Source organism: Balaenoptera musculus, chromosome 6 (assembly GCF_009873245.2).
Source record: "Balaenoptera musculus isolate JJ_BM4_2016_0621 chromosome 6, mBalMus1.pri.v3, whole genome shotgun sequence".
Taxonomy (NCBI): Eukaryota; Metazoa; Chordata; class Mammalia; order Artiodactyla; family Balaenopteridae; genus Balaenoptera; species Balaenoptera musculus.
The window spans coordinates 103,472,838-103,495,828 of NC_045790.1; the positions used below are offsets into that span (position 1 = coordinate 103,472,838).

At 44.5% G+C, this 22,991-nt stretch overlaps 1 protein-coding gene across 5 annotated transcripts in view; it reads right to left on the minus strand.

The window, feature by feature from the left end:
• Window positions 1-22,991, minus strand: part of TTLL11 (tubulin tyrosine ligase like 11) — a 256,473-nt gene that overhangs the window by 23,372 nt on the left and 210,110 nt on the right. For all 5 annotated transcript variants that reach the window (XM_036856233.1, XM_036856232.1, XM_036856236.1 and 2 more), the window contains one exon: window positions 21,558-21,664. In XM_036856233.1, coding sequence (XP_036712128.1) covers window positions 21,558-21,664 — 107 coding nt within the window. The remainder of the gene's footprint in view (window positions 1-21,557; window positions 21,665-22,991) is intronic.

The following is a 22,991-nucleotide window of genomic DNA, read 5'->3' on the forward strand; positions in this document are numbered from 1 at the left end:
TTCAGCTCTGACACATAAAGAGCTTTTAAGTCATCACTCCCATCCTCACAATAAGAAAAAAAGATGAGCAAACTGGAAATCGATGGTTTTTCTTACATCCGTCAGAGAAATAAGGTCACAGGGCAAACTGTCACCCTAAAAACTGGACAGACAAGTGAATACGGAGAATCACAGCTGAGATCAGCTTACTGGGAGCAGAAGTTGCTAGAGCCAGTAACTGGTAGAAACACTTAACTGGTGATTCAAGAATTGCTGGAGGCTGACTATGGACTAGATTGAGAGTTAGAAATTCCTGGGGGCTCAGTTTTAGGGGGTCCCCCACACTTAACCTCCAGAATCCAACCAGGTTCTCAAGGTGATTATAGGAGAAAAAATCCCTCTTGCTTCAGGCAGGGATGAGGGGAAGGTAATCATTTTGAAATATGCCCAGAGTGTTCTCCATAACAAAGGCCTGCCCTCAAGGGGAACTGCTTTACCAGAGGCTTATCTGAGCTGAGGGAAGGGCAATTAGACAACTCTAGCCTCTCTCTTCCTGGGAAGACAACTGCAGGCTCTCTCTTTCTTCTTTCTCACATAAGAAAAAAAAAAAAAAGGCTAAGAAACACTTCTGAACATCTCAGTCCAAGTACTCAAGCCCACTAAGAAACTGAGATTTAACCATAAGATTATCAAATGCTTTCTCTCCCCAGCAAATTACCACCACATCAACAGGGCTCCAATATTACAACAGTGGATACAACCGAGAGCTGCAAAACAATTTAAGAAGGATTGTTTAAGGAAACCCAAAGACAATTGGGGGTTGAAAATAAAACCAAGGAAGCTGAAGCCTCTGGTACCTACAGCTGCAGCAAACATTAAATACAGCCCAGCTCCCAGCCAGGTTAACATAAAACCTCACACTTAAAGCCTGATTGCCTCAGTTCTTAGTACCTGATATATCATGTCCAGCTTTCAACCCAAAATTACAAGACCTGCTAAAAGATGAGAAAAAAACATTGTCTGAAGAGACAAAGTAAGCATCAAAATCAGACTCAGATATGAAACAGATGTTGGAATTATCTGACAGAGAATTAAAAATAATGATGATTAATATATTAAGGGCTCTGATGGAAAAAGTAGGCAACATTCAAGAACAGATGGGCAATGTAAGGAGAGAGATGGATACTCTAAGAAAGAATCAAAAGGAAAGGCTAGAAATTAAAAACACCATAACAGAAATGAAGAAAGCTCTCAATGGGCTCAGAAATAGACTAGACATAGCTAAGGAAAGAATCAGTGAGCCTGAAGATATGTCAATAGGAATGTCACAAACTTGAAACTGAGCAGGACCCTGTGGGGCCCCTGGGCATGGAAGCATTTCTGTCCCCTGTTTCTTGTTTGTAGGGAATAGACTCCATGACCTTCCCTGAGTTCCAAAGGGCAGATTCAAACAGTTGTTAATCAGGGAAGGGAGGGGATGCAGAGACAAGGGAGGAGCCGCCAAGAAACAATAGTGTAGCCTTGGGGCAGGGTCCTCATTCTGCCTCAAGGGATACACACAACAATATATTTAAGCTCTTCTGCAGAACTAAAACCCCCACCAAATGGAAGATGCTAACTACTTGATGGAGCTTTCTTCAGAGAAGATCAGGGGACCACCTGAGGCCAGATTAAAGGAATACAGGCCCTGCACACACACAGATCCTTATCAGCAACGCTGCCCTTGAACTATTGCTATAAAACTCCTCACCAAATTCCCCCATGTTGGGACACACAGTTTTTCAGGGCGAAAGCCCACTGTATCTCCCTTTGCCTGGCAAAACAATAAAGCTATTCTTTTCTACTTCATCCAAAACTCTGTCTCCAAGATTTGGTTCAGCACCAGTGCACAGAGGTCGAGCTTTCAGCACCAAACTGAAATGAGAAGAGAAAAATGAATGAAAAAAAAAAAAAACCCAAACCTGAGGGACTTCTCTGGTGACGCAGTGGTTAAGAATCTGCCTGCCAATGCAGGGCACACGGGTTCAAGCCCTGGTCTGGGAAGATCCCACATGCCGTGGAGCAACAAAGCCCGTGCACCACAACTCCTGAGCCTGTGCTCTAAAGCCCGCGAGCCACAACTAGAGCCCGTGTGCCACAACTACTGAAGCCCGTGCGCCTAGAGCCCATGTTCTGCAGCAAGAGAAGCCACCGCAATGAGAAGCCCACACACTGCAATGAAGAGTAGCCCCTGCCCACCGCAACTAGAGAAAGCCCGCGCACAGCAACGAGGACCCCATGCAGCCAAAAATAAATAAATAAATAAACAAATAAATAAAATAAAATAAAAAAACAAAAAAACCCTGAATGTCCAGGAACAGTGTCTTTGGACAACCTAGAAGAAATGGATAAATTCATAGAAACAAACAACCTACCAAGACTTAGTCAAGATGGAATAGATAATCTGAACAGACCAATTACTAGTAGGGAGATTGAATCAGTAATCAAAAACCTTCCAACAAACAAAAGTCCAGGACCAGATGGCTTCACAGGCAAATTCTATCAAACATTTAGGGAGAGCTAACACCTTCTCAAACTCTTCCAAAAAATAGGAGATGAGGGAACTCTTCCAAACTCATTTTATGAGGCCAGCGTTATCCTGATACCAAAATCAGACAAGGATGCCACAAGAAAAAAAAAGTATAGGTCAATACCCCTGATGAACATAGATGCAAAAATCCTCAACAAAATATTAGCAAACTGAATTCAACAATACATTAAAAGGATCATACACTATGATCAAGTGAGATTTATTCCAGGAATACAAAGGATGGTTCACCATCTGCAAATCAGTCAATGTTGTATACCACATTAATAAAATGAAGGATAAAAATCATATGATTATCTCAATAGATGCAGAAAAAGCATTTGACAAAGTGCAACATCCATTTATGATAAAAGAAACTCTCAACAAATCAGGTATAGAGAGAAGATACCTCAACAGAATAAAGGTCATATATGACAAGCCCTCAGCTAATATCATACTCAATGGTGAGAAGCTGAAAGCTTTTCCTCTAAGGCCAGGAGCAAGACAAAGATGTCCACTCTTACCAATTTAATTCAACATAGTATTGGAAGTCCTATCCAGAGCAATTAGGCAAGAAAAAGAAATAAAGGAATCAAAATTGGAAAGAAAAAAGTAAAATTGTCACTATTTGCAGATGACATGATATTATATATGAAAAACCCTAAAGACTCCATCAAAAAACTGCTAGAACTAATAAACGAATTCAGTTAAGTTACAGGATACAAAATCAGTACACAACAATCTGTTGCTTTCTATACACTAATAACAAACTATCAGAAAGAGAAATTAAGAAAACAATCCCATTTACAATTGCATCAAAAAGAATAAAATACTCAGGAATAAATTTAACCAAGGAGTTGAAAGATCTGTATATTAAAAACTGTAAGGTATCAATGAAAGAAACTGAAGACAAATGAATGCAAAAATATTCTGTACTCATGGATTGGAATAATTAATATTGTTAAAATGTCCTTACTACCCAAAGCAATATACAGATTCAATGCAATCTGTATCAAACTCCCAATGATATTTTCCACAGAAATAGAACAAACAATCCTAAAATTTGTATGGAACCAAAAAAGACTCTAAATAGCCAAAGCAATCTTGAGAAAGAAGAACAAAGCTGTGGGCATCACACTTCCTGATTTCAAACTATATTACAAAGTTATAGTAGTGAAAACTGTATGGTGTTGGGATAAAAACAGACACATAGATCAATGGAACAGAAGAGAGAGTCCAGAAATAAACCCATGTATATATGGTCAATTAATTTACAACAAAAGAGTAGAGAGTATACAATGGGGAAAGGATAGTTTCTTCAAGAAATTGTGTTGGGAAAATTGGCCAGCCACATGCAAAAGAATGAAACTGGACGACCATCTAACACCATACACAAAAATTAACTCAAAATGAATTAAAGACTCGAAACTAAGACCTGAAACCATTAAACTCCTAGAAGAAAACATAGGCGGTAAGCTCCTTGATATAGGTCTTGGCTATAGCTTTTTAATCTGACACCAAAAGCAGAAATGAACATCAAATTAAAAAGTTTCCTTTGCACAGCAAAGGAAACCACCAAAAAAATGAAAAGGCAACCTACTGAATGGGAGAAAATAACTGCAAGTTATATATCTGGTAAGGGGCTAATATTCAAAACATATAAAGAACTCATACAACTCAATGGCAAAAAATTCCAAACAATCTGATTTAAAAATGTGCAGAAGATCTGAATAGACATTTGTCCAAAGAAGCCAACAGGTATCTGAAAAGATTGCACAATGTCATTAATCATCAGGGAAATGCAAATCAAAACCACAGTGAGACAGCACCTCATGCCTATTAGAATGGCTATTATCAAATAGATAAGAAATAATGAGTGTTGGCAAGAATATGGAGAAAAGGGAATCCTTGTGCCCTGTTGGTGGGAATGTAAAATGGTGCAGCCATTGTGGAAAACAGTATGGAGGCTCCATAAAAGATTAAAAATAGAACTATAATATGATCCAGCAATTCCACTTCTGGGTATTTATCTGAAGAAAATGAAAACATTAACTCGAAAAGATATATGCACTCCCATGTTCATTACAGCATTATTTACAATAGCTGAGATATGGACACAACCTAAGTGTCCACTGATGGATGACTGGATAAAGACATTGTAATATGACTATTATTCAGCAATAAAAGTGAATGAAATTGTACCATTTGCAACAACATGGATGGAGCTCAAGGGCATTATGCTAAGTGAAATAAGACAGAACAGAGAAAGACAAATACTGTGCATCTCTCTTATATATGGAATCTAAAACAAAAACAAAAAACAAATTAAAAAAACCAACCCAAGTTCATAGATAACAGAGAACAAATTGGTGGTGGCCAAAGGTGGGGGGTTGGTGGGGGAGAAATGGGTTAACTGTTTTTGTTTTTTAGTATAAATAAATTGAATTTTTAAAAACATCTTTATTGGAGTATAATTGCTTTACAATGGTGTGTTAGTTTCTGCTTTATAACAAAGTGAATCAGTTATACATATACATATGTTCCCATATCTCTTCCCTCTTGCATCTCCCTCCCTCCCACCCTCCCTATCCCACCCCTCTAGGTGGTCACAAAGCACAGAGCTGATCTCCCTGTGCTATGCGGTTGCTTCCCACTAGCTATCTATTTTACGTTTGGTAGTGTATATATGTCCATGCCACTCTCTCACTTTGTCACATCTTACCCTTCCCCCTCCCCATATCCTCAAGTCCGTTCTCTAGTAGGTCTGTGTCTTTATTCCCGTCTTGCCACTAGGTTCTTCATGACCTTTTTTTTTTTTCCCCTTAGATTCCATATATATGTGTTAGCATACTGTATTTGTTTTTCTCTTTCTGACTTACTTCACTCTGTATGACAGACTCTAACTCCATTCACCTCACTATAATCAACTGAACTTTTTAAAAAAGAATAAAGTAAAGGAGAATGTCTTGGAACAGTGGGACAATACAAAAGGCTTGAAATACAATGGGAATACCAGAAGGAGAAAAAAGAAAGGAACAGAAGAGATATTTGAAGTAATAATGGCTGAGAATTTTCCAAAATTAATGAGACATCCAAACCACAGATCCAAGAAGCTCAGAGAATGACAAGCAGGAGAAATACCAAAAAATTAACACCTATACATATCATATCCAAACTGTAGAAAACCAGAGACAGAGAAAACCTTGACAGAAGCCAGAGGGGAAAAACATCTTACCTATAGAGGAATAAGAAAAAAAATTACATCAGCATCTCATCAGAAACCATGCAAGAAGAGAGAGGAGTGAAATATCTTAAACGTTGAAAGAAAAATCCCATAAACCTAGAATTCTGTATCCAGAGAAATTATCCTTCAAAGGTGAAGGAGAAATACTTTCTCAAACAAAAACTGAAGGAATTTGTTGCCCATAGACTTGCCTTGCAAGCAATGTTCAAAGAAGCTCTTCAGAGAGAAAGAAAATGATCTAGGTCAGAAACTCAGATCTACATAAAGAAAAGAAGAGCATCAGAAAAGGAATAAATGAAGGTAAAATAAATCTTTTTTATTTTTCTTATTCTTAACTGATCTAACAGATAACTGTTTGTTCAAAGTAATAATAGCAACAATGTGTTGGGTGATTATACCTTAGGAATAAGTGAAATGAGTCACAGCAAAGTTATTAGGGAAGGGGGGAGGAATTGGGAGTACTCTTTTACAAGGAACTTGCACTCCCTGGGAAGTGGTATAGCACTATTTGAAAATGGGCTTATTAGCTGAAAAAGTACACTGCAAACTCTAGGACAACCACTAATTTTTAAAGAAGAAGTATAACTGATATATTAAGAGAGAAAATGAAATCATATAAAATGCTTAATTAAAACCAGAGAAGGAAGAAAAAGAGGGGAAGATAAAAAAGAAACAAAGAACAAGGGAAATAAATGGAAAGCAGTTACTAACATGGTAAATAGTAATCCAGCTATAGCAATAATCACTTTAAATGTGAATGGTTTAAATATATTAATTAAAAGAAAGAGATTGTTAGAGTGGATTTAAAAAAGCAAAATCCAACTACATGTTGTTTACAAGAAACACTCTTTAAACATAAAGACATAGATAAAAAGTAAAGGGATGGAGAAAGATATATCATGCTAACACTAACTAAAAAAAAAAAAGCTGGAGTAGCTATATTAATTTCAGACAATGCAGACTGCAGAACAAAGAAAACTATCAGGGATAAAGGTGGGCATTATTTAATGATAAAGGGGTCAATTCTCCAAGAAGACAACAATCCTTATCATGTATGTAGCTAAAAACAGAGTGTCAAAATATGTGAGGTAAAACAGATAGAACTGCAAGAGGAAATAGACAAATCCACTATTATAGTTGGAGATTTCAACACCCCTCTATCAGTAATTGACAGATCCAGCAGGCAGAAAATTGGTAAGGATATAGTTGAACTGAACAGCACCATCAATCAACTGGATCTAATTGACATGTATAAAATACCTTATTCAACAAGAGCAGAATACACATTATTTTCAGTTCACACAGAACATTTACCAAGATAGACTATATTCTCAGCCATAAAACATAACCTAACAAATTTAAAAGAATAGAAATCATACAAAGTATGCTCTCATACCACAATGAAATTAAACTAAAGATCAATAACAGAAAGACAGCTGAAAATTCTCCACATATTTGGAGATTAAATAGCACATGTCTAAACAATACATGGGTCAAAAAATAAGTCTCAAGAGAAATTTAAAAATACTTTTAACTAAGTGAAAATAAAAATAGAACTTTATGAATTTTGTGGGATGTAGTGAAAGTAGTACTTAGAGGGACATTTAGAGCCTTGAATGCATATATTAAACAAAATGAAAGATCTTAAATCAATTATCTAAACTCCCATCTTAGGAAACTAGAAAAAGAAGAGCAAATTAAATCCAAAGTAAGCAGAAGAAAAGAAATAACAAAAACTAGAGCACAAATCAATGAAATTAAAAACAGGAAAGCAATAAAGAAAATCAATTAAGCCAAAAGCTGGTTCTATAAAAAGATCAATGAAACTGATAAACCTCTAGCCAGGCTAAGCAAGAAAAAAAGAGAGAAGATTACTAGACTACTATTCAGTAATTAAAATGACTAATATCAGAAATGAAAAAGGGTTATCACTACTGATCCCATAGACATTAAAAGGATAATAAAGGAATATTATGAATAACTTTGTGTCCACAAATTTGATAACGTAGATGAAATGGACCAATTTCTCTCTTTTTTTTTTTTATTTTTTTTTTTTATTTTTATTTTTTTATTTTTGGCTGTGTTGGGTCTTCGTTTCTGTGCGAGGGCTTTCTCTAGTTGTGGCAAGCAGGGGCCACTCTTCATTGCGGTGCGCGGGCCTCTCTATCGTGGCCTCTCTTGTTGCGGAGCACAGGCTCCAGACGCGCAGGCTCAGTAGCTGTGGCTCACGGGCCTAGTTGCTCCACGGCATGTGGGATCTTCCCAGACCAGGGCTCGAACCCGTGTCCCCTGCATTAGCAGGCAGATTCTCAACCACTGCGCCACCAGGGAAGCCCTCTCTCTTTTTAAAATTAATTAATTAATTTATTTTTGGTTGTGTTGAGTCTTCATTGCTGCGCGTGGGCTTTCTCTAAGTTGCGGCGAGTGGGGGCTGCTCTTTGTTGCGGTGCGCGGGCTTCTCATTGCGGTGGCTTCTCTCGTTGTGGAGCATGGGCTCTAGGCATGTGGGCTCAGTAGTTGTGGCTCGCGGGCTCTAGAGCACAGGCTCAGTAGTTGTGGCACACGGGCTTAGTTGCTCCGTGGCATGTGGGATCTTCCCAGACCAGGGCTCGAACCCATGTCCCCTGCATTGGCAGGTGGATTCTTAACCACTGTGCCACCAGGGAAGTCCTGGACCAATTTCTTGAAAGACACAATTCAACAAAACTCACACAAAGAGAAATAGCTAATCTGAATAGGCTTATATCTATTAAAGAAATTAAATCAAAAATTAACCTTCTAAAACAGAAAGCACTAGGCCCTGATGGTTTCACTGATAAATTCTACTAAACATTTAAGAAAGAAATGATACCAATTCTCTACAATCTCTTACAGAATATAGAAGCAGAGGGAATATGTTCTAACTCATTTTATGAGGTCAACATTACCCCAATACTAGATAATGGCATTACTAGAAAGGTAAAACTATGGACCAATATCTCTCATAAACATAGATGCAAAACTCCTCAACAAAATGTTAGCAAGTGGAATCCAATAATGTATAAGAAGAATTATACACCACAACCAATGAGATTTATTCCAGATATGCAAGGCTGCCTCAACATTCAAAAATCAATGAATGTAATCTATCACATCAACAGGCTAAAGAAGAAAAATCATATGATCATGTCAATAGGTGCAGGAAAGGCATTTGACAAAATCCAACACTCATTCATGATAAAAAAGAAAAAAGAAAAAAGAAAAAAAAAACCCTGAAACTCTATGCAAGCTAGGAACAGAGGGGAACTTTGTCCATTTTTTTTTTTTAATTTTTATTTATTTATTTTTTTAATTTATGGCTGTGGTGGGTCTTCGTTTCTCTGCGAGGGCTTTCTCTAGTTGTGGCAAGCGGGGGCCACTCTTCATCGCGGTGCGCGGGCCTCTCACTATCGCGACCTCTCTTGTTGCGGAGCACAGGCTCCAGACGCGCAGGCTCAGTAATTGTGGCTCACGGGCCCAGTTGTTCTGCGATATGTGGGATCTTCCCAGACCAGGGCTCGAACCCATGTCCCCTGCATTGGCAGGCAGACTCTCAACCACTGCGCCACCAAGGATGCCCCCGAACTTTGTCCATTTGATGAAGAAAAACCTACAAAAACCTATAGCTACAAAAACCCTACAGCTAACTTCATATTTAATGCTGAGAAAATAGGTGTTTTCCACCTAATATTGGGAACAGGACAAGGATGTCCCCTTTCACCACTCCTGTTCAACATTGCCCTGGGAGTCTTAGTTAATTCAATAAGACAAGACAAAACAAGACAAGAAGAGAAAAGAAAAGGTATACCAAAAGATTGGAAAGGTAGAAATAAAACTGCCTTTATTCTCAAATGACACGGCTGTCAATGTAGAAAATCCCAATAAATTGACAAACTTCTAGAACTAAGTGATTATAGTGACATTGTAGGGTACAAGGTTATTCTATAATAGTCAACTGATTTCCTATATTCCAGCAACAAACACTTGGAATTTTAAATTAAAAACACAACATCATTTATATTAGCACCCAAGTAAAGTAAAATAAAATAAAATACTTAGGTATAAATTTAACAGAACATATGGAAGATACATATGAAGAAAACTAAGAAACCTGAATGACAGAAATAAAAGATCTAAATAAATGGAGAGATATTTCATGTTCATGGACAGGAACCCTCAATATTGTTAAGATGGTAGTTCTTCCCAACTCTATAGATTCAACACAATCCAAATTAAAATCCCAGCAAGTTATTTGGTGAATATTGATTCTAAAATCGATTGACTGATTCCAGCTGATTCTAAAATTTTTATGGGAAAGGCAAAAGACCAGAATAGCCAACACAATCCTAAAGAAGAAGAACATAGAGGACTGACACTACCCAACTTCAAAACTTACTATAGTTACAGTAATCAAAACAACACGGTATTAGTAAAAGAACAGACAACTAGATCAATGGAACAGAATACAGAGCCCAGAAACAGACTCACACAAATATAATCAACTGATCTTTGACTAAGGAACAAAGGAAATTCAATGGAGAAAGGACAGTCTTTTCAACAAATGGTGTTGGAACAAGTGGACATCCATATTTAAAAGGAAAAAAAAAAAGAATCTAGACACAGACCTTGCACCTTTCACAAAAATTAACCCAAAATGGATCATAGACATAAATGTAAAATGCAAAACTATACAAGTTTTAGAAGATAACAGGAGAAAATCTAGGGGACCTTGGATTTGGCTATGAAGTTTCAGACACAACACCAAAAGCAAAATCCATGAAAGAAAAAATTGATGTTAGACCTTATTAAAATTAAAAATTTCTGCTCTGTACAGACACTGTTAAGAGAATGAAAAGATAAGCCACATAAACTGGGAGAGAATATTTGCAAAAGACATATTTGATAAAAGACTTGTATCCAAAATATACAAAGAACTCTTAAAACTCAACAGTAAGAAAAAAAAGTGGGCAAAGATCTGGACATCTCATCAAAGAAGATATACAAATGGCAAATAAGCATATGAAAAGATGATTGACATCATATGTCTTTAGGAAATTGCAAATTAAAACAATGTGGTATACCACTACACACCTATTACAATGGCTAAATTTAAAAAACTGACAATACTAAGTGCTATCAAGGATGTGGAGCAACAGGAACTCTCATTCATTGCTGGTGGGAGTGTGAAATGGTACAGCCATTTTGAAAGACAGTTTGGCAGTTTCTTAAAAAGCTAAATGTAGTCTTACCATATGATCCAGCAATCACATTCCTAGGTATTTGCCCATTTTGAAAACGTATGTCCACAAAAAAAAACTGCACACAAATGTTTATAGCAGCTTTATTCATAATTGTCAAAAATTGTATGCAACAAAGATGTCCTTAAATAGGTGAAGGATTAACAAACTGTGGCATATCCATTCAATGGAGTTTTACTCACAGATAAAAAGAAATGAGCTATCAAGCCACAAAAAGACATGGAGGACCTTTAAATGCACATTGCTAAGTGAAAGAAGCCAGTACTGAAAAGGCTACATACTGTACGATTCCAACTATATGACATTCAGAAAAAGGCAAAACTATGAAGAGAGTAAAAAGATCAGTGGATGCCAGGGATTCAGGATGGGGGAGGATGAATAGGTGGGACACAGGGGATTTTTAGGGCAGTGAAAACATTCTGTATGGTACTGTACTGGATACATTACATTATGCAGTTGTCAAAACACATAGGATGTACAACACAAAGTGAACTTTAAACTATGGACTTTAATTAATAATAATATATTAATATTTGTTTATTAACTAACAAATGTATACTAATGCAAGATACTATAGAGGAAAGAGTATGTGTTTGGGGAGTATATGGGAATTCTCTGTACTATCTGCTCAATTTTTCTGTAAATCTAAAACTGTTTCAAAGGGGTTTCCCTGGTGGCTCAGTGGTTAAGAATCTGCCTGCCAATGCAGGGGACATGGGTTCGAACCCTGATCCGGGAAGATCCCACATGCCGCAGAAGACGTAAGCCCGTGAGCCACAACTACTGAGCCCATGCACCACAACTACTGAAGCCCGCGCATCTAGAGCCTGTGCTCTGCAACAAGAGAAGGCCCCGCTCGCCACAACTAGAGAAAGCCCGTGTGCAGCAATGAAGACCCAACACAGCCTGAAACAAATAAATAAATAAATTTATTAAACAAAAAAACTTTTCCAAAAAAATTGTCTATTAATTTTTAAAAATCCATAAATGTAGCTCATATTTGTGTCAATCACCAGCAGTCACATTAAGGGGCACCATGTTGGAGAAGATTTAGTTAGAAGACGTGGGTCCTTGTCCAAGCACTGCTGTTTACTAGCGAGGTGCCTTTGGAGGTGGCCCCAACTGGTCTAATTCTCATTTCCTCAACTCTAAATAGCGGTGCTGTGAGGAGTGTCAAGTGCAGAGCTTTGTAGCAGTAAAGCCTGTGTGACCCTGTATCCTGACTCCTTGGTAGTAGAGGAGCAAATGGGGGGGAGGGGTTGCGGAGGATGCGTCTGTCATTGGTCACGTCTCCCTGACGGTCTTACCAAACACAGCTCCGCCCACCTTACGGATGCCTCAGCCTGGGGATGTTTGGGGATTGGCAGTAGTCCTTCCGTCTTTACTCATCTGTGTTGTCACTTCCTGAGGCTGCACAAGATGCAGGCTCAGGACCCCTCTTCACCACTCTGAGCCTCGGTTTCCTCCTCCCTGAGTGGGGTCGTGGGAACAAGACCACGCTCAGGGGGAGTGTGAGCTTTCAGTGCACAAGTGGATTGGAAGACTCTTTTGTAATCTGAAAGCACGCACACATGTCAAGAACGACAATGGTGGTTAAAACAAAGTAAAAGAAGAGCCAGGGGTACACTTACTAACTAAAGCCTTACAACAACCCAAGGTGGATGTCACTGGCCCGTTTTAAAGGAAACTGTGGCTCTTGGAGCTGAAGTGCCCCCTCACCCCCGACCCTGGGCTCCAAGATGGGAGGTGCAAGGAACCAAACTCAGCCTGGCTGACTCGCTGGTTCATGGCTCATGCTTTTCCCACAACCTCCATCCTGCTGCCGCTGTTCCTGCAAGATCTGGGATGAAGAAAAGGAAAGAGCTGCATAAAAAAATTCATCCCACTTTTTTCCTTTTGTCTCTTTTTTTGGGGGTAGGACCAGACAATGGCGGAGATCCTGTTCCCATGCCCTGGAGGTGATGGACAGGAAGATGGAGATCAGGTGCTCCGATGAAGGGGCTGTGGCGGTGATCACACGTCTCCAGGCGACCCTCGCCGAGGGGACAGTCATTACAGAAGGTGCGGCCTGCACGGCAGCAGCCCCAGATAAGCGTCTGTGCGGGGAGGGCGAGCTGGCATTTCTGTTGGCTCGCTTGCTTTTATTAAAAATAATTCTGACACTGACTATTTTGTAAGCGTGTAGGGCACACATCCAGGGAGGCCCATCTGACTTTGAGATAATTTCAAGGCTGAAGAACATCGCTCGTGCCAGACACGGTGCGAGGCACCGCGTGAAACCCGCCTCCTGTACCGAGGAGGGAGGGGGCCATCCATGTATATGTATAAGTGAGGCTTCGCTAAACCTTCCAAGTAAAAATACTTTTAAATATTTCAGTACGTTGTTAACCACATACATTTCAGTTGGGGCTCATTCCAGCTGAGGAAAGTAGAGGAGGCAGATGATTTGCATAAGTCGACTGAGGAAATTTGGTGAGAGACAGTAACGAGACTCAGACACCCACAGATGTCAGCTGATCGTCAGGGTCCCGTCCCTCGTCCATCCCGCACACGTTTGCTGAGCACCTACTATGTGCCAGGCACAGAGCTAGGCTTCGTTAAGGCAGGAACAGCTTGGCGTCATGGAGGTGAGTCTAGCTCAAGGGGCAGATGCCACACACTCATTCCACGGTGTTTACTTCGCACTGTGATCGGTGTTGGCGAGGAGCGGGGCTGGAAGCTGCTGGAGCCCGTGGGAAGGGAGACCTGGCCCAGCCTGAGGGCGGCGCCTTGCGAGGAGGGCCTGGGCAGTGGTGTGTGAGGGGTGGGGGCTTCGGGCAGAGGCAAGTGGCCCCGATGGAGGTCCTCCGAAGTGGCCGGCCACCTTGGCTGGAACGAGTGAGCGTGGGGCTAGTGAGCGGAGGGGTCGCCGCACAGGGGGAAGGGTTCTCACTCGCTCCCCTGGAGCTGTAGTCGTGCGACCAGCGACTGCAGGCGGCTGACGGTGGAGTCCGGGTTGAGAGGTGATACAGGAAGAGGGCTGGACGCCGCCGCAGCCAGCCCAGGGCAGAAGCACCCACAGTGTGAGAGCAGACGTGCAGAGGAGAGGGGAAAGCTGGTCTTTGGAGACCGTGGCACACGTGGGGAGAAACTGGCCCTGACTCTCCAGGCCCGGCAGCCCTGAAGCTGGCAGTGTTGCATTTCTTGCCAAAGGTCCCCAGCTTCACAGTGTCCACCCCCCACCCCTACTTCCCTTGAGCTGGACACATGGGTTCCTCTTCCCAGCCAACCCTCCGACAGTGCCGTGTAGGACAAAGGGGCGGGGGCGCGAGGACGGGGCAGCCAGACCCTGGTCTGTTGATAGCAGCCATCCGGGCCAAAGGCCGGTGAGGGCCGTCTTGGAGGGAAAGGAGGGGAGGCCCTGGCACTCTGTCGGCTCCGAGGGAAGGCCTGCTGCCACCACATCCCATCCCTCCCACAGGCTGCGAGCGTCTCCAGGCAGGCGTTTCTTCCTGTCTGTTCCCAGCACCTGCAGAGCGCCTGGCACGAGTAGGTGCCCAGGAAGCATGTCCCGGGAGAGGGGTGCAGTCAGAGCCAGGTGATATCAGTAGAAGCAGCCCCTGCTTACTGAGCATTTCCTACTCAGACCCTGCTCTGAGCACTTTCTGCTTTGTCCCATTTCAGCCGTATCAACGTTCTTATGAAGTGGGCACCATTGTTATCTCCCCTTTTCAGAAGATGAATGTGAGGCTCAGAGGAAGTTACATAACCTGCGGAGACTACACAGCTTGCAATTTACCGGTCTCAGATTTGAAGCCAGGTTTGTCTGATCCCAGAGCCCGTGGCTTTGGTTATACTGCCAGTCAAACCCAGGCAGCCCCACGAAGGCGGGCATGTAGCTCAGGAATTTTTCAAGCAGTGGAAGAAATGTTTCTTATTTTGGTCAAAGAGTCTACAGCACATATGAGACATTAAACTATGCCACTCTGATTTCTCCTCTGCAAGCAAGTTGTGGGCCGAACACGCATACGTGGGTGTTGCATGTGTGCTCACGTGGGTGGGAAAGACTCTCCAGTCCATTTTCTTTCTTGCTTTGCAATCATGTTTCCATTGCTTACTGGGAGGACCTCTAGTCTATATCTTAAAACAGCAAAAAATCTGGCTGCAAAGTGAACAAAGCTGTTCTGAAGCCCCTAGCTGTCGGTTGTGGGTTAGATGGACCAGACACCTAGATGCTGGGCTCAAGTGTTCCCTTTGCAAGTGAAATGTTTGTCTCTCACAGATGATGCCAGTGATACTGCCTTTTATTGCCTAATCTTGATGCCGTCCTAGTCCCTCGCCACAGAGAAGTGAATTCCACTCTGGGAAGAGTAGAGAGCAAAGTCTCAATGATAAGGAGGTGTTCGTGAGTGCAATTTACATAACGTAACTGCCTCTTCACCGACAAATGTGTTTCTTCGTTTGGTTCTGGGCAATGAGAGGGCTACTACACCCCAAGTTTGCGGATAACACCCTTTTTTAGATTTCTGTGCTCTGCTAGAAATTCTAGAATTGGAAATTGAAATCTTTTTTTTTTTTTTAATGACAATTGACAATTACACTGGCCTGCTGCAGAGTGTGAGACTGCATATTACGAAATTCCACCAAGCTCCTAAGTAGTCACTGGCATTTTAAGAGAGGAAGACAGTCTGTTTAGGGAGCGATGGGCATGGGATGCAGCTGAGGGCTCCTCAGGTGGAAAGAGGTGGGAAATGGGCTGGTTTTGGGGGACAGCCACGTGTTAAACGCGTGTGATCGTCGAGTCCCAGCTTTTGCTTTGGGTCACGAGAGTGTGTGGATGCTTATCCCATTATTAAAAATAACTAATTCAAAAAGCTAACTAAGGGGCTTCCCTGGTGGCGCAGTGGTTGAGAGTCTGCCTGCCAATGCAGGGGACACGGGTTCGAGCCCTGGTCTGGGAAGATCCCACATGCTGAGGAGCAACTAGGCCCGTGAGCCACAACTACTGAGCCTGCACGTCTGGAGCCTGTGCTCCGCAACAAGAGAGGCCGCGATAGTGAGAGGCCCGCGCACCGCGATGAAGAGTGGCCCCCGCTTGCCGCAACTAGAGAAAGCCCTCGCACAGAAATGAAGACCCAACACAGCCAAAAATAAATTAAAAAAAAAAAAAAAAAAAAAGCTAACTAAATAGAGCAGGCTATGCATGGACCAGGATGGAAGTGTCTCACGAACCAAGGATTATGATTAATCCAGTTCTGTGCACCTGAGGTCCAATTTAAAAAAGCAATCAATAACGAGCCTATTTAAAAGGACGGTCTGAGATTTAGATTTCATAATATGTATGCTTTTTCTTACTGGTTTTTTTTTTCCCTCTCTAGTCTTTTTAAACACCATTTTTTCTTCTCCATTTCAATAGTAGGGTCTCCTCATGCAGGTCAAATAAAGGTTCATAAGGGCCTTGAGCATCGGGAATCTGGTTAACCCCCTTGGTGGGTACCAAAGTCTCATTAGGGCAGAAGGAAGGTCTGGGCTGGCTTCCAGAAAGGAAAGGTGCATTAGCACTTGGACACACTGGGGTTTGGGTCGGGGTGATGGTCTTATTCAGATGGGCTGGCGTTTTACACTGGACAGTAGGAAAGCAGAGGGAGACCCCTATAGACCACCGCTAGTATAAGCCATGGTTCTCACACTCAGAAGGCCCTGCTTTGGGGATGGGGGACATTTTTTATATTGGCATTCGTCTGCTCATCGAACATTCACTGGGCACCAAGTGAGATGTTTTTGCGTGCTCTGGTCGATGTGCCAGGCCCTCGGGGATACAGACGAGTAGCGAGCGCCTTTTCTGGGTCGCCCACCATGCTAAGTGCTTTGCTTGTGTTCTCTCCTCACCCGCAAGGCTCCCTCCTTTGTTGCTTCCCCCATGGGAGCTCTGGCCACCCCCTGTTACAACTGTCAACTGTGCATCCTTTTCATTTGTGTGGCTGGAGACGCTGGGTGTAATGGAAGGGCCAAGGATGAGCTCTGAAGGCAGGCTGTTCTTGGTTCAGATCCCAGGCTCCCCACTGTAAGACTTGACACGCTTGCTTAAATTCACCCCTTTGAGCCTCAGCTTTCTCATCTGTCAAATGGGAATAGCCAGCCTTATCTCACAGGGCTGTGTGAGAGTTAAATGAAGCAATTCATAACAAGCATCTTTGATTTCTGTCACATAGTAAATGTTCAGTACATAATCTCTATTATTTTTTTTCCTTGAGAATAGGGTCTGTAAAATAATTCTTTATATTCCAGTAGGGCCCAATACCTGGTAACACATTCATTACCTGTCTGTTGAATGAATGAATGAGTGAATGACTGAGTGAGTGCGTGCCCTTTGAGACTGAGAGCGCATGTTCTGCCCCTCTTCTGACTTCTTTCTTGCCAGCCCCACAGCATCTCTAGGGCAGGTAAAGCTGCCCCAGCTCACATGGACCCACACCTCCGGCCAGGCCTTTACTTCTTTTGACATCCAGTAGCTTCCTGAATGGTCCTGAGAACGTGGCTGGCTTCAGAAACTCCTTCTCCTTGAGAATCAGAGGTGCTCGAGCAGCCTTCTCAGGAGGCATCTGGGCCCCGGCCTGTACCAGCTAAGACAGCAGTGGCCCCTGAGCCCACGGGCACAGACAGCCTTCTCACTCCTGGCTTCAATGCCCAGCCCTCACTGCCTATACGACCCCCACCCTGGACTCTATTATTTCCTTTCAGAAGTGATGGAAACAGGAGAACAGGAGTATAAGCTCCAAGGAGGAAGGGAGACAGGTGCGTGGACGAGGCACCAGCTCCCACTCCAGTTCTGCCTTCCTTGTGCTCTGTGAATTGACCTTTCACCTCCCTGCCTCGCGAGCCCCATCCCCTCCCCGTCACTCAGATGAACAAGCCCTGCTCGGTGTGGCCCTGGATTGGGGACAGCGTCCTGGGCCAGGAGGTAGGAGGCTTGAGTGAAAATCCAGCTTCTGCTACTCACTGGCTATGGGATTTCAGACGAGTCACTTCTGCTCTTGGAAACCTCAGAATCCTGCTCTGTAAAATGGGATCTGATCCCCCACCTCGAAGGTCTGGTGTGAGAATTAGCAGCGGTATTTGTACATCGGAGGTGATCTCAAAATTGAAGTTACTACTAAGGATTTTTATTCCACACATTCAGGGGCTGAGGCAGGGCGGAAAGGCCTGGAAGAGCCCAGCCCCAGATTTGCGCATCTGTATGTTCTAAAAATTAGCATTTTTCTCATCTCCTTAGCTTGGTCAGCAGACAGAGAGACGCTGCAGACCCCGGAAAACCTCACCCGAGCCTGTACTGTGGGCAGCCCCTGTGGATTCCGCTGCTGGGGAGCAATTTAAGAGGCAAACAAAACATGAAAAGCTACTCAGAATTAACAATGGGGCCAGATGGTAATGCTAGTTTGAAGCAATAAAACATGATAAATAGCTTCCTGCTGCTACTCCTGATCAATTTCAATATTTAATAATTCCACTGCCATACTGCCCCCTCATCTGGCCCCCTCCACAGGCTACTGCAACGACGCCCCGCATTCGGCTCGCAGAGCAAACACGTCTTCGCTTTCTGAAGGCGTCAGCAGAAAGCAGGCGGCTCAACTGTCACATGAGCGCCCTCCGTCCTGGAGATGATAATTCATCTGCCTACTTCTAAGACGTTCCATCTCCAGCCTCTCCTGGTTGCCAGGGAAGCATGGAAGGGAGCTCCGACGGCGGAGATGCGATAGGAGCTCCCGCCTTGTCGAATCAGTGAGTATTAGTATCCCCTGAGTTTTGCTTTTGAATTTAAGAAAGGGGAGCAGTAGGGAGCTGGGTGGTCATCTTACTCTGGGACCAATAGCAGGAGGAAGCAGCCGGTAGGGGAGGGTGGCAGCTTGGTGTTAAAGCCTTACCCACCAGCCGTGCCTCTGAGCCTCAGTTTCCTTCTCTGTATGAAAGAGATAATCGTGTCTACCTCTGGGAGGATTCTAGCCCATGCTGCACGTGTCAAGTGCCGGGCAGTGTGCTCAGCACGTAGGAAACACCCAAGACTGGCAGCTGGAAGCCGCATTATCAAACGTGAAACCACTTAGCAAACGATGCCCAAGTCCCGGCACCTGCAGGAAGGGCTGCTGGTCCTTGTGGTCAGGGAGCTCTAGCCCAGGGCAGACCCGGGGTGCGGGGCAGGATCTGGCAGGGGGCATCCTGTTCAGGATTCTCCCCAAGGGGAGCCCACTGATAAGATGAACTGTCCACGAGGGCCCCACAGGCTTTCAGACCCTCCGACACACGGCACCCCGGCGAGCTGGTGTTGCTGGCACCCTTTACGGGGGAGGAAGTGGACAGGACGAGGTGAAACGGCTTCTCGCGCTTAGATCGTAGGAAGTGGCATCGTCAGCTCTAAGCTGGGTCTCCCCCCACCCCTGATTTCAGGTCCTCGCCACCCTATCGCAGGAGAAAACTGCTCCCTGAGGGCTTCCCTGGTGGCGCAGTGGTTGAGAATCTGCCTGATAATGCAGGGGACACGGGTTCGAGCCCTGGTCTGGGAAGATCCCACATGCCGCGGAGCAACTGGGCCCGTGAGCCACAATTGCTGAGCCTGCGCGTCTGGAGCCTGTGCTCCGCAACGGGAGAGGCCGCGATAGTGAGAGGCCCGCGCACTGCGATGAAGAGTGGCCCCCGCTTGCCACAACTAGAGAAAGCCCTCGCACAGAAACGAAGACCCAACACAGCCAAAAATAAATAAATAAATAAATTAATTAAAAAAAAAAAAAGAGGCGACTGTTGTAATGACTTAAAATTCTTAAAAAAAAAAAAACTGCTCCCTGAGGCGCCCCCACTTTGTGTGTCCTTTTTGCAAGGAGGCAGCCGAGTGGAGGGTGGCCCCCTTGCCATCACCTGAGCTGCAGTTTACTCGGCTGTGAAATGCGAACGTTAATACCTACTGCACTGGTTCACAGCAGAGACGTTTAATGAGGGAATATGCATGAGAGCCCGCTGTAATTTTGTGATGAGCTGAACAAATGTCAGGTATGGTTATTATGGCTTTTTAGAAAAACCCCCTCTGGGAGGAAAAAGATCAGAAATTCATCCACCAAAGGTGGATTCTTCTTACCGAATCCTTCACCGGCCCCACGTGATCTAGGGGATCAAGCTCAAGCTCTCTCGCGTGGCGTTCAAGGCCTCGACAGCTCCTGCAACCCCACCTCTGCCTCTTCTCCTTTCCCTCCTTGCTGCAGACCCTCCAGGCTACTTGGGGTGACCGGAGCCTTTCACGTGTGTCTCTGCCTAGACCAGGCAAACAGCCCTGAAGGAGGGGGTGTGTGCCACCCTGCCCCTCGGCTGATCCCACTCGGCTTCTGCAGGAAGTCTTCCTTGGGCCCCGCTCGCTCAGGAACTCCTCTGCTGAGCTTCCTGACAGCCTCTCTGTGCTTCCCTCCATCCTAGCGCGCATCGCACTAGCTACTGCTATGTTCTCATCTGCCTCCCAACTCTAGAGCCAGTTCCTCCTGGGCCTGAACCAAGTGCTGTTCTCTCCAGTCTATCCGGGGCCTGGCCCCGCTTATGCCCAGGAAATGTGTGGTGAGGGATGAACCAACCAACGAATAAGTGACTGTTTCCAACATAAATGGAATCAAAGCTTTAGGCAAAGGATTCCAGCAGTGGAATTAGGATTTGGGTGGGCACAGCCTTGGGAGCAGAAGTCAGGACAGTGCTCATGAATTCAAACTCAGCTCCATCCCTCCAGTGATGTCTAGAGCTGACAGTGTAAGCAAGCCTTCCCAGGACAGACCCCACCCCTCCACCCCCTGTCCTCCACCTGCTTTTCGTTTGTAGAAAAACTTTAGCTTCCTAGGCCTTCCCCAAGTTCCAAAGAATAAATTTAATCAGAGAAGTGAGAAAATGCAGAAACAAAGGAAAACAGTCAAGCAAAACAAAATAATAATAGTTTAGTCATTAAACAAAGTCAAGGACCTTTATTTCCTCCTAAAGGGCTATAGATAATATTCTGAGCCACATCCTTGAGCTGTTTTGCAGATACTGAAACCCCCACCAGGTGGAAGAAGTTAACTGCATGCTGCCCACAAGCACGTAGACCCCAGACGGGTTGGAACCAGAAGTTTGATGATGTTGACTCCCGATTACCTCACCACCAACCAGTCAGAAGAATGTCCACGAGCTGATCACACACCCCGCAACACCTCTCCCTCACCCTGCTTTTAAAAACCTTTCCCTGAAAGCCATTGGGGAGCTCGGACCTTTTGAGCTGCCTGGACTCCTTGCTTGTCCCTGCAATAAATGCTGCCCTTTCCTTCGCCACAACTCCGAGTCAGTAGATTGGCTTTACTGCACGCAGGCGAACAGACCCAAGTTTGGTTTGGTAACAATAGGATGACCTTCGTCCTTTCCCCCACCTTGACCCTTAACAAGAAGAAACAGATAATGTGCCACCCATCCCTCTCTGTCCTCCCACAGGACACGGCAGAGGCCAGTCATCAGGTACCTGAATCCCGCTGGTCCATGGTCATGGAGTTCCATCTCCTCGTGATGTCAATGTAGAGGATGTCCACGGCGGCCATGGACAAGCTGCTGCTGCTGAGCTTGCAGTTCCTGCAGAAGACAGGAGAGGACACGTCACTGCCAGATCCGACCCGTCCTGTCCTCTCTGGCTTCTGTGCCTTTGCCCGGGCTGTGTTCCCCGCCTGCAAGGCCCTCCCTCCCCACAGCTGGAACTAGTGAAGGGTGAATGGCAGGGAACCATGGGAGAGGAGGCTGAAAATGTGAGTTGAGGTCAGATCCTGTGGGTTCCTGTAATGTGGTTCATTAGGGCTCTAAAGGGCTGGGAGGAGGAGGGACTTTAGGATGGCAAGTCTTGAGTTGAACCTGGCTCTACCACTTAGAAGCAGATGGCTCTGATTAAACTATTTCCCCTTCTTGAGCCTCAGTTTCCTGACCTATAAAACAGGCAGTCTTTATTACAGTCACTGTGGTCTGGAAAGGTGGGCAGGCACGCTGAAAAGAGCATGATTTGGGCCTCAGACAGACCAGGACTGAAATCCTGGCCCTGCTGCTTTTTCTAGCTGTATGGCTGTGGACCATTTACTTAAATCTTTCTTTGGTGCCTCTATTTGCTGGTCTCTTAAATGAAGATAATAACACCCGCCCACACGGCTGTTGTGAAGAGGAGACGAGGTAGGGCATCCCAAGGCCCTGGCACCTGGTTGGGCCACGACAACTGTTGGTTCCCTTCCTGATCTCTCTCTACTTTCCCTCTTCCTCTCAGAGCTAGAACCATCTAGGCCCCTTCAGAGGCTGCCTGAGGCTGACCTTTCAGTGAAGGCCCTGTGCATTCTGCAGAAATGGGGCTTGCTAGTCAGAGTGTCTGAATAAAAGAACTTAGGCTCTGTGTTCAGAATGCAGGCAGCCCTCAGGTGGTCCAGAGGCACTTCCCCCCTGAACCAGATCGTGCCGGGGAGGCGAGTCCGAAGACAGGCTGGATTTGCCCTGGGAATCCCGAAAGCTAGACCTTGGGGCCAGCTGTCTGCTTGGCTGAACTACACTGCATGCTGCTTTCAACTTTCCAAATGTGTCCACATCCGTCGCCCCAGCTATGATAAAGTGGTTCTTTGGTTTCCCATTTGTCATCATCCCTTGCGTGAACAGCTCCCTTAGGAACCCGAGAGGTCGAGGGTTGATTGGCAAGCAGGATTTGGGCATTCCAGAGGCCCCTCTCCAAACCCATGCACACCGCTGACATGTGCACACGTGTGCCCAGCACGGTGCCTGGACGAGGCTGGTGCTCCTTATATACAGCATCCTCCCTCCCTCCCTCCCTTCCTCCCTCCCTTCTTTCCTTTCTTCCCTGCCTGTATTCCTCAGGCCATCAATTCACATCCTGCTTCCTCCTGGGCTCCGGCTCTGTATTTCAATCACAAGT